Raw genomic sequence first — 12,997 nt, forward strand, 5'->3', positions numbered from 1 at the left:
TGGGGAGAGAGCGGCAAGGCAGGGAGGAGACTGGCTTCCTCACACGCCTGATAATTCATGATTTATCCCTGTTCACAGGTGTTAAATATGGTACAAATCTACATCTGTTTCAGGGCCAGCTGGATTTACTAAGAAGCGCGTATCTCTTAGTAAATCTGTCCGGTTAACTGGGGCCAGGTTTTTTTTTAATGCCAGTCTTCATAAATGTCCCACTTAGTGTCCATACTGTAAATATGATGTCCTGAGTTATAACCTGTAGCTCAGCTTTATGCAAACTAATATGATCAGCTTCTGTGAGGAGGTCACCTATAGACTGCACCTGGGTGGGGCTCAGGCTATTGCATATCTGAATTTTTTAAAGAAATAAACAGGGCTTGTGATCACAAGCAGTTTTGCAATATACTCTCTATATTTTTTTTACTTTTTTATGTTTAAATCAATATTATACTTATGTCCACTAGGTGTCTCCCTAGCTGCTTCCTGCGCACATTCAGTAGCAGAGAATCCTTGGTGTGCTTGCATTGTATGGTCAGCTCTCCTGTCACACAGCACCAAAACCTCTGTAACCATACAATGACATTATACTAACTAAATTGTTGCATAACAGATAGCATAGGCTGGTAAGCATGCATAACAAAAGTTAATAATATAATTAGCCTGAAGTTAACTACCCTCACAACCTGCATGATGAACAGGTGTCTTTCCTTGCATGAGTGCACAAAGGACGGGGACTTCCTATGTTTGGTGTCAGACTAAATATCAGTATGGAGGAAGCAAGGACCACAGTTTGGTCGTATGTATATTGTTGATTTAAATTTAGAAAAATTTATAATAATAATCAGAAATATATAATCTGGTTGCGATCACAACCCCTGTTGATTTCTTTAAAAAAGGTTTGCTTTAAAAGGTCTAAACCACATAAAAGGTTGGTATAATATGAGGAGCGTCTGACTCACCAGTCATTCTCTATGAGAGTTGGACTCATCTCAGGAGCGCGCACGCCGGGCTTTGGGCGCTGAAATCTCCATCACCCGACCATCTCAAGATGCGGGACCCAGCGTAATCAGGTGCGTATAAGGTGCTCTAGCAGGGGGTCGGGAGCCTGTCACCCCGGCACAGGGGGTGACAGGTCCTCTTTACATTGTTCACCTTTTTTTAGCTTCATGGCAGGTACAAGTAGAAGAGCACCATTGTAACATTCTGGGCTAAAGCAGTTTCACGTCACTCAATGCTTTCTCAGAGAAGTAAAGTTAGAGTCCTATTAGACGGCCTGATGGCAGCCCGATAAAGAAATGAGCGTAGATCAGTGCTCCTTTGCTGAGCCTATTAAAGGGCTCGATGATCGTTTAGCAAGGGCTGCACAGACATCATTAGCGGTGTCCGTGCAGTCCTTGGCCTAAACTGTTATATATTACCTCTTCATGCTCCCGGTATTCTCCTGCCCTCTGCTTTTATTCCCGTCACCGCCACCGTAGCTTCAGAGCGGCTTGTTTGAGCTGACAGGCCGCTCAGCCAATCACTAGCCGGGACCACCAGTGATTGACTGAGCAGCCTGTCAGCTCAGACAGACCGCTCTGAAGCTGCAGCACTGCGAGTGAAAAGAAACCTCAGGAGAAGACTGGGAGAATGGAGAGGTAATGTGGTGTGGTCAACGGCTAACAATTGAATAAATGGCCAATGATTTTAGGTCAGGACCTAAAGACACGATTAGCCGATGAACGGTGTCATTGTCTGATCATTGTCTCTGTTACACGGAGTGATAATTGTCTGATTTAGCCTGATACACCCGATTATCACTCTGTGTAATAGGGCCCTAACACACTATGGAAATAGAAATTAAATTGTCAGGTAAAATTGCTTCCGATACACAGTTGGGGGTATTAGTGGACAGTAAACTCAACTTTAGTGATCAGTGCCAGGCAGCAGCTGCCAAGGCTAATAAAATCATGGGATGCATCAAAAGAGGCATATATGCTCATGACAAATCACTATACATGGAATATTGTGCACAATGGTGGGCACCTGTATATTAAAAGAAAAAAAAGCACCGAGGAGGGCAACCAAGGTAAATAAGAGAATGGGGTAAGTATGGGGTCATGTAGTTCAAAAAAAAAAAAAAAAAAAAGACTTAAGGGCAATGTTATTACAGTGTGCAGAAATATGAATGGACAGTTCATGGCTCTTTCTAGTGATCTTTTTATACCTAGGCCTGTAATTACTGTATACCTTGTTACATTTGGAGTCAGGAAAAAATTTCCCACATGCTATCGGACAATTGGCATCTGCCTCATTCAGGGTTTTTGTCTTCCTCTGGATCAACACAATAAGGTTATAGGGTGAACTTGATGGACTTGTTTTTTTTTCAATCTTATTAACTATATAACTGTATCCAGTAGATAGCTAAAATAGTGTCCCCTATGCTTGCATGAAAGGTAAATTAGTCCAAAATTTTTGACTTCCTGACTACCTCTGTATCAGATCTGCACATACAGGGACAGCAGCTCTACAGATACGCAGGTCTTGATAAATCCGCCCCTTAGTACGTCTTCCAGATGAGAAGTGGATACAATTAGATTAAGTCTAAGCTATTCTAAAGTAAAGTAATTTCATTTATGTATCTCACAGAGCATTGGTTAGCCTTGATTTAGTTGTATCCACTTCTCAGCTGGGAGTAGGACTACGTATAAGAATATTCACAATGGCTGACAACGTGAAAAGGGTGAACAATTAAACCATAAAGTATATTAGAAATTTTCAGTGCAGATGATAAAGTGTTACTCTCATTTTAAAACTGTTTTTGCCATTGTAATGAACAATTGGGATGAAGTGCTCAGCTAAGTGTTTACCTCCCTTTCTCTCTTCTTGCTGCTGGGGAACGATCTCTATAAAAAGACTATGTTGCCCATCTATTGCAGGGGGGAGAGGATGAGCACTTGAAGCGACTTTGTACCCACAATCTACCCCCCCCCCCCCAAAAAAAATAAATAAAAAAAAAACGATTGTACTGACGGATAGCTACTTTTAATCCAAGATCCGTCCTGGGGTCTGTTCGGCAAGTGATTCAGTTATTGTGATAAAAAACAACCTTTAAACTTGCGGCCCTGTGCCAAATTGAAGTGGGCTAGAGTGTCTGTGCCCTAGGCTTGCACCGCCTCTCTGATCCCCCTCCCCGCCCTCTTTATCAAAAAGAATGCCCCTGGGTAGGATTTCTACTAATCATCACTTGTCTAAACACTGCACAGGTGCTGGATCGTTAAGGCCCATGTGCAGTGTTCAGACAAGTGATGAATAGGAGAAATCCTGCCAAGGGGCATTCCTAATGATAAGGAGGGTGGGGAGGAGGGACATAAAGGTGGTATGGAAACTCTAGGCCACGCCAATTTGACACAGGGCTGCAAGTTTAAAATTGTTTTTTAGGACAATAACTACATCACCTGCTGAACGGACGCTAGGACAGATCTTGGATTAAGATCTAGCAGTTAGTCCAGGTCTCAGGATCCAGATCCCAACTAATCAAAACTTTTTACATATCTCTATAACACGTCAAAAGTTTTTGTTTAGTTTTTTGTTTTTTGAAGTGACAGAAGAACTTAAACCGAAAACTTGAACCTAAAAATGAGTAATTATTTTAGAAATAATTTAATAGGATTCAGATATGCAGATAGTAAAAAAATAACTTTACAAATGTTTATTCTTTTTTATTCTAGGATATGATGAAGTATTAAAAAAAAAAGACCACACAATTGAAACTTAAAAAAAGTTGCTTTGGTTTCCATTATTTTCTTTGTACTGTAAATGGGTTTTCTTACAAGTTGTTAGCACTAGCTTTTATTCTTTGGCCAGCTTCCATTTGTTGAGAAAGCATAAAGCTGCACAGCAATCTGCTTTTGTCATTATTTTCACCATTTCTCTCTGTGTCTTTTACTCCAGCTTTAATCTCGAGCCTGGTTATGATTTTCTGCACATCTATGATGGTCCGGACTCGCTGAGCCCACTAATAGGAAGTTTTTATGGCTCCCAGCTTCCTGACCGGATAGAGAGCAGCAGCAACAATCTGTTCCTGGCATTTCGCAGTGATGCTTCCGTGAGCAGCGGAGGTTTTGTCATTGATTACACAGGTATTATTTCTTTGTTTCGGTATTCTGCAGTGCTGTACAGAGATTGTCATTGCCCACATCAGTCTATTTCCCCCCTGGGGCTCACAATCTAAACGCTGCATTATATGTGACCCATTGTAGACTAGTAAGCGATAAGGGAAGGGAAGGAAGAGCACATCTGTATCAGTATGTATTTTCTGTTAAAAGGAAACCTACGCAAACATATAAACTCTATGCAGATTTTGTACTTTCATCATATATGAACCCATGACCCCAGGGCTACACAATAACAATGCTAACCACTTAGTCACCTTGCTGCCCCGTAGAAAAATTAATGTTAAATAAATATAATTTGTTAACTGGTTGACAACACAGGACAGGCATGCAGACATGACCTACCAAACCTTCTCCTATGTCACTTACAAACATATTAAAAAGAACAGGACCCAGAACAGTGGCCACCACTTGTAACCAGTCTCTACTCAGAATATACACCATTAACAACAACCCTCTGATATCTCTCCTTCAGCCAACCACAAATCCACTGAACTATCCAGGGATTAAGTCTCTAACTTCTCTATCAGCTCTTTATGGGGAACTGTATCAAAAGCTTTGCTGAAGTCCAGATAGGCCATATCCACTGCACCACCTTCATCCAGCACTTTTGTGACATAATCAAAGAAATCAATGTCTGAAATGATCGGCCCGCAGTAAAGCCATGCTGGTTAAGATCCATCAAATTGTTGATTCTTAGGTGATCCATTATCTTCTTTTTTTAGGAGTGTTTACTGTACATCAGTTTTACTACAGATGTTAAGCTAAGTGGCCTGTAGTTACTGGGCTCTTCTCTACTCCCCTTCTTGTGGATGGGAAAAATATTGGCCATTCTCCAATCATCAGGAACATCTCCTGTTTGGAGGGATTGGTTATACAGATCTGTCAGGGGGGCACCAAACATAGATCTGAGTTCTTTAAGAACCCTGGGGTGGATGCCATCTGGACCCATCACCTTATTCAACTTTAAAGGGGCAAGTTCCTCTGCAACTTCTGCCTTCCAAAAACGTTGAGCAGAAGTAACTATTCAAATACTTCTTTCAGTAATGCTGTAGCTATTCTTCTTTTTCTTCCTGTTACTTATATATCTGAAGAAGGTTTTTATTCCCCTCTTTAACAGATTTTGCAATTTCTTTCTCTTTTGAGGCTCTAGCAGCATTTATAATCTCCTTCTGTATAATTTTATACGTCTCTCTGTCAGCTACATTTCAGCTTTATACCTTCTATAGGCTGCCTTTTCCCTTTACAATAGCCTAAACATATTTAGTAAACCATTAAGGTTTATTTTTCTTTTCGTTAAAGGGGGCGTGGGGGCCCTCCCCGCTGGAGTACCCCTTTAACTTCTCGTTAAATTCCCATAGTTTAAGTGTTAAAGTCCCATACTCTTGTGTTAGTATAAGATTGCATGCAGTCAGTTTGTATGTCAAACCATAAACACTGGTGGTCACTGGAACCTAATTTTTCTTTCACTCTAACTTCAGACACCCGATCCCCGTTAGTAAATACTAAATCTAAAATGTTCTCTCCTTTGGTTGGTGACCTCACAAGCTATTTTACAGATGCCCCTTTAAGGGTCTCTATTATATTCTTTCTTTTACATGTAAGTGCACAAGGGATATTACAATCCATATCCGGCACATTGAAGTAATTTATAACTACAATGTCCCCCTTTAATGACATTTTAGTAATTTAGTCCAACATGTTATCACAGTCCTCAGTTTCCTATAGGAAACACATATCCTAATAAAAGATCTCTCTTTGGATTGCATGCAAACCCATAGAGTCCCCATCATTACTGTACACTAACCCTCTAAAGACACAGGCAATTTTTATTTATTTTTTTGATATATAATTTTAATTATTTTTCAAATAAAACACACATAGGTAACAACAAGTTACCAAATATAATGCAAAACATGCCAGGAATTGAGGTGCAGCAATTAACAGACAAAACTACTAACATAACCAAACTAGGCAGGCCTGCGGTGCGTACAACGAACAAGTGAACATATAAGGTACAAATGTATTATAATATGAATCAGAGATCATCCACGGTAGTTAGGTCAGTGCTTTTCCACTTTTTTGCGGCAATTTTTATTTTTTCCTCCTAGCCTACTAAGAGTCATAGCTCTTCCATCTGTGTCATACGAGGTTTTTTTTTTTTTTTTTTTTTTTAAATCAATTGTACTTTGTACCGTAATTACATTTCAAGGCCCTTCTTTTAATCATATAATGTAGTGCAAAGCTGGAAAAAATGATCAGTTAGAGATAAAGAGGTTCAGTATGATTACAATACCTAATTTATATATTTTTTCTTTTGTTTAACTACTAACAACTAATTTAAACCTTTTTTTTTAAATCTTTGAATTGCCATATTCTGAAACCTGTTTGTGGGGACTTGTGTCCAACCGGGAGTGGCAGCAGCGCCCCAGAGCACAGCCATGACAATTTTAATAGCTCATCCATAGGATAGGCCTTTTATATCAGATCAGTGGTGCTCCTGCACCACTTAATAACTTTGTCCCAGCCACTTTAAAAACCAATCCAAATGGTCACACCTCTTTAACACTGCAGCATAAAACCTAATTTTTTTGATGACATGGCAGTCACAGAAAGTTTAATAAAAAAAAAGGTCATGTGTGTATCCTTTACTCAAGAACTATGTGACACTGTGGGCACTTTGATGCTGAATTTCCAGTTGGCAGGTTTACCTTAAGTTTCGATTGTCTAGGCATTTGGCAGCTTTAGTAAATATATGTGTCAATGTGTTGTTTTTTTTTAATACAATTAATTCAAGCAAGTGAAATCAAATTTATTCCCTTTTAGTGTACCTACCTACTTACTTTATATCCCGCAAAAATCTCATCTGTTTTTACCAATGAATTTTGCAATGCACAGAGACTAATTTATATTGCACAATGCACCTCTTCTATGTATTCTCCAGGTGCATTTTTGTCATGTTGTTTTGTGATTTTTATTTGAAATAATGAAGAACCTACAAATTGTGTTCTCATTACCAAAATGCTTCGACTGTGTGCAGCTGTTTATGTCTGAGATCAAGAAATAATTCTAATTACTTACAAGTTGTGCTCCAAGTAAATTCAGCAGATGAACATTTATATACAGGCATAGAAGGGAGTTCCTCCTTCTTTAATGGATATAGCAATCAGGTATAGAACACAATTATATATCTTGGTTTGCAGTGGATTCCATTCTCTGCTCCCATTAGCCGTGTTCTTTATGTAGAGACAACATTTCTTTGTCACGATTAAAATTATAATACTGGGGAGAAAATTCTTCTTTTCAGGGAACCATTAATGCTTTATAAAATAATGATATAAAACAACATTTTATAGAACAGTACAAGTCTGTAATATATATACTGCAATTACATAGTGAAATAATGGCAGTAACCTGCAAAATATACAGAAATAATTAAAGAAAATGTACCACTAGATACATCTCTACGGGCTTTTTACATCAACAGACCGGAGTCGGTGCAGGGATGCCGGTGGCGCAGTCGCTTTTTTTAACTGACGCCCAGTTCCTGCACACGGTTACAACCTATTCCCAATCTCTGGCTAGGCATGAAGCATGGATGGGCCTGTCGGCCCCTAGTGAGACAATCTCCCCTCTGTGATGCGGCTCTATTGATTCTAATGGAGACCCGTCACAGAGGGGAGTGGGTTTCGTCATACTGGGGGCTTCATGCCCCGTCGCTGCTAGGGGATAGACCAGCACTGTGCATGGGAACTGAGCGGCGTTAAAAAAATAAAAGACCACACTGCTGGCTCTGGTCTGTTAATGTAAGAAGACTATAGCGATGTACCTGGGGGTCCATTCACTTTAAGCAACCAAAGTAAGGGGGAATATGCACTAACTTATCCTAGGTGCTCATTGACTGACATACCAAAAAACAATTACACAATTACACACTTACCAAAAAACAATTACACAGAGAGCAGTGTATGTCATATGATACAAGGCACACCAAATTCAAGTACAAAGGATAATCTTTATTGTATTGCAAAAATGAACTTGTCCCTAACCCAGCTTTAAAAGATTTAAAATAACCCTCACAGATGGGAAAAGTCCATCCAATTGGCCCCACAACCTGGCTAGTGTATACTGTATAACCACCCTATAGATATATAATTCATATATTTGACAGACACCGTAACACTAGCCCACATAAATGTCCACCAGTCCATATAGAAACAATAAATACAAGGATGCAAAAAAGTATATTGTCTAGAAGTTTCTAAAAGGAATTGCTGGATATCACCAGACAGGATGGAACACAAAGGCATAACTCACACCATAGCAGCTATAGCGACTGCTATGGGGCCCGCCGCATAAGAGGGCCCAGTGGGACACTCCTACAATACACTGGGCCCCCTGAGCTGACATCATTGTCAGCACCCGGTGGCCAAATGGGCCTGCAGGGTGCTGCATATATCCTGACAATGACTTACAGTTAAACATTAAAGTTTATAACTACTTTTGATGGGTTTGTGGTGAGTCGGGAGGGAGGAGGCTCAATCAACCGTTTGCTATGGGGCCCAGCCATTTGTAGTTACGCTACTGATGGAACAGGTTCGGCTCTGGAATAACCTACCTGTTGCATCACGATACTGGGACATTGTCAGGTCAGACAGTTTTGTTTGGTCACAAAATAGGTGGGTGGGCCGTGCAAGGCCATGCACTTTATTACTCGACTCAATCCGAATCAGTGCAGGAAATGGGCTCTATTGTAAGTCTATGGAGCCCGGCTCCACTAATGAGACAGAACAAGCAGAGGGGTAAAGAGCAGAGCGGCATGCTTCTCCTAGCTATATCTAATGACTGTCTCAGCGCTGAGATCTGACTAATCAAAGGTCTTTTTGAATGAGTGTAGCATTTCAAATATCCTTTCACAGCATTCTGATATTATAGAGGGAGAGCTTTCATTTGTGGCCCCATCAATTATCTATAACAAAGGATGTATCTTATTCATGTCCATGCATTACATGTATAACGCAATGATTTCGATGGAAAGTGTGTAATGTTAGACTTGCATCTCATCCTAACCATGGCAGCTAAATTATTTCTGAAATAAAATAAAGTGGTTGTCACAGTTTAAACCTTATTACAAGGATTGCCCCATTACAATGACCTTCTCATAATAGACGTTCCACCCGTACTAGTGGCTAAAATACCACGCAATAACAATAGATTAGTACTTGTCAGCCTGAAGCTAAGGGAAAAGGAATGTATGTAACAATAATGGTTGGTCCAAATGGTTCAGGATTGGTAACTTTCTAATAAATGATGTTGCCGAGCACATCTTTCTGTTAAGGATGATCATATTTTGTATATCTAGTGAAGCCCTTACAATATGACGCTGACCTTCTAAAAAAATAGGGGAAGATTTATCAAACATGGTGAAACTGGCTCAGTTGCCCCTAGCAACCAATCAGATTCCATTTTTTATTCCACACAGACCCTTTGGAAAATGAAAGGTGGAATCTGATTGGTTGCTGGGGCAACTGAGCTAGTTTAATTTTACACCATGTTTGATAAATCTCCCTCTTAGAGATGTCTACATTCCTTAAAGCTTGCGTAAGTAAACACTGGTGTATGCAAGAAGCTGGTCTCATACCTCAGCCAATCAAGTACTGACACGAGCCTTAGTAGAAGAACACATGCCCCCCAGGATATATAAACTGGCCGCCATCTTTGAATAAATGAGATCCACCTTAACCATCAGTGTGTCAGGTTGCGCACTTTATAACTTGTCATTCGGAACAGTCAATATGTCAGCACTCTTGAGGTGCATCCATTACAGTTATCGCCCAATGAGGGCCAAGGTGTGAGATAATCTGGAGGAGCAGTCACAATGAAAGCATTTACACACCGTACAAACACATACAATGTGGAGACTGCAGCTCCAAGAAAGGGAGGTAAGAAAATAATTTATCTTACTTACCAACCTTCCTATGTCTCCGTTCTCTGTGCTGCGTGTGAGATGGCTGTCCAGCCGGACACCTGACCACAGGATAGGACCTTGTCCCAAGAACCTGGTCAAAACCTGATATTGACTCACTGTGTTGTGATAACCTGTTACTATAAGGGACATCGGGCTTCAGGATAGAGCGTTAAAAAAAAGTTTGTGCATCAATACACCGGTCTCAGGCCATGGAAAGGTAGATGAAAGTTGTTTCCGGCTTTAGGTCACCAATGAAGTTGTTTAAAACCTCATACAGCCGATAAAAATAGTTTAAGGTTCTAGATGACCGATGAAAGTTGTTTCAGGCCTTAGATGGTTGAGGAAAATTGTTCTATTGATGTAACTATGTTGATATTAAAGAGAGACGTGCCAACACTCTGAGCTTGCCAATATACGTATATATATATATATATATATATATATATATATAATGTGTGTGTATATATATATATATATATATATATATATATATATATATATATATATATATATACAGAAAGTTGGCTGTCATTAGAGTGTCCACCGAGGTCCCGTGTCCTGTATGGCATCCAAATGTTCTAACAGGACACCTATTATTTTATCATGACCAGCAATCTAGAACGACGATTAGTGCAAAAAAAGTGATATTTTTCTGTTTCATTATGTCAACCTAATTTATTTTTACTTTAGTACTTATAGGGGCTTACTTGGCAAAGATTACTGATAACCAATAGCTGATCAGTAGGCTGACTACACCAAGCACACCCAACCAATCAAATTTTGAGTGCAGACGCAAAGTGAAACTGGAAGCTTTACTTTATACATTTTGCAGTGGCAATGCCATGTTACTGCAGCTCATTCTCCATTGAACTGAATGGGAGTTTAATTGCAGTAACATAGCACAGCCAATGCAAAGTGGAAAAGAGCGAGGGGGATGTTGAAGAGGGCAATGAGTTCAGAGACCAGTGCCAGGCACAAAGAGACTATGCAAGAGCTTGCTAATAGTATAAGATCCTAGGGCTTGATTAAGCTGCTCTATAATGTCCTTCATGATCCTGCTGCTTCTTTTTAAGAGATGTATAGAGATATAGGGAGGCAGAGTCCACTTTTCTTGTGTATGAGGGCAGTGTATGGGAAAATATAAAGAGGCAAAGCTCCAACCACTAGCTCGGGGATAACTAATAATTAAAGATGAAGTCTGCAGATTAATGGCCAGAAATAGGGCCCTTAGGCTCCAAAAGACCTGTAATGGCCATAGGTATGCTCTAGCTGACAACCTGACAACCCAGGGAGATGTTGCCAGTTGAAAATACAATTCCATGTTTACTCCTTACAATAACAATACCTAAAAATGGAGTAATTACCCTCAATTGGGAAGTCTTCTGCACTGTGGGTTTCCTTGGAGTGTGCCTATTCAATTATGTAAAGAGTAAACAGTCTTGACCATTTCCTTCTATCCAGTCATTAGCTCTTCAAGGTTCTTTGTAGACGTACAAATGAAAAGAGACCCAAGATGCCTGGGTTCTGGATCTCTTCATGACTGAATTAACCTATAGCTGAATTAATAGCTATAATACAGAGCTGACATCCCTGTCACCATTTTGGCCCTCACTTCAGACATGGTTCAACAGTGCTGTCTGACATCCCATCAAATCTTGGTAATAAGTTATGTGTATTTAATGATTCAAGACGAAGTGAAAATATTCATGTCACTAATCAATGATGAAATGACATATAAAGACCCATAAGACCACCAGACAATTCATCCCATTAATTCCACCTGAGATTTAGTGGGACTACTTTTAGTTTCATAACATTTATTATAATCAGTGCAGAAAGGTTAATATCATGTTCAATATTTCACCTAATGGCTTCTATCACTGTTAAACAGGCATCATGAATGTTTCATTTTGGTTGTAAAATTCAAATTCTGTGCTCCAATTCCAGATATTGATTTAATTGAAAATAGTGGGCTTAAATCCAGCAAAGGGCAGACTATAATGACAACTATTCCTAAGTGTGCAAATCATAAAGAACTTCCGCATGAATTATTTATGTCTCTTGCTAGGAATAAAAAAAAATTGCATCTTATTAAGTTTCCGCTTTAAAAATAATATTCATGTGCGGTGTATGAAAACAAAAGCGCGTTAGAAATATACGTTCTATTGCAAACTTTTTTTTATTGGAATCATAATTATTTGCTCCCGTTGTATTACAGACAAAAACAATGTACGCTACCACTTTTGCAGTGCATTTGCACACTATAAATATATTAGTTATAACTAGAGATGAGTGAAGCAAATCCGGCAAATCAAAATTCGTTGCGAATCGTGCTGTCAATTTTTTTGGTTCTGCTCAGTAAATTCACGCTGATTTATAAGAAAGATTGTCAAAAAAACAAAATGGCGGACGCACATGTTGTCTGGAGCGTCACGGGGCAGGAAAAAGGGATTAACCATAATCCCTAGCACCCATCCAATCAGCTGCAGGCCCCTCTGTGATGTCAGCACCTCCCCCTCTATATAAGGAAGTTCGCTTCCAGAGGTAGAGAAAAAGGGGTAAGATATTTATTGTGGTGTAATGGGTAATAAGATAAAATACAAGTAAAAATGCAAATACAAATACAACATGTAACTTGATTATGAATATATAGTCTAGCACACAGCGTTATGGAATGAAAAAATGTTAAAAAATAAAAATGAGCAAAATATGAATGAAAAAAGCCTGAAGAATATGCATGCAAGATGTAAAAATACAATTGGATTAAAAATAAAATGAAAATGAAAAATAAAAATGTATAAATAAGCAGAAAATTGTGGGATGAAAATGAGAAAATATGATATAAGTAAGATAAATCGATGAAGGACATTACATGGGG

The 12,997-nt window shown here is 39.2% G+C and overlaps 1 protein-coding gene across 1 annotated transcript in view; it reads left to right on the forward strand.

The window, feature by feature from the left end:
* Window positions 1-12,997, forward strand: part of CSMD2 (CUB and Sushi multiple domains 2) — a 325,249-nt gene that overhangs the window by 225,149 nt on the left and 87,103 nt on the right. Inside the window, exon 25 of the mRNA XM_069972975.1 lies at window positions 3,931-4,118. Coding sequence (XP_069829076.1) covers window positions 3,931-4,118 — 188 coding nt within the window. The remainder of the gene's footprint in view (window positions 1-3,930; window positions 4,119-12,997) is intronic.

The sequence above is a fragment of the Dendropsophus ebraccatus genome, chromosome 5, assembly GCF_027789765.1.
Source record: "Dendropsophus ebraccatus isolate aDenEbr1 chromosome 5, aDenEbr1.pat, whole genome shotgun sequence".
NCBI classification, from domain to species: Eukaryota; Metazoa; Chordata; class Amphibia; order Anura; family Hylidae; genus Dendropsophus; species Dendropsophus ebraccatus.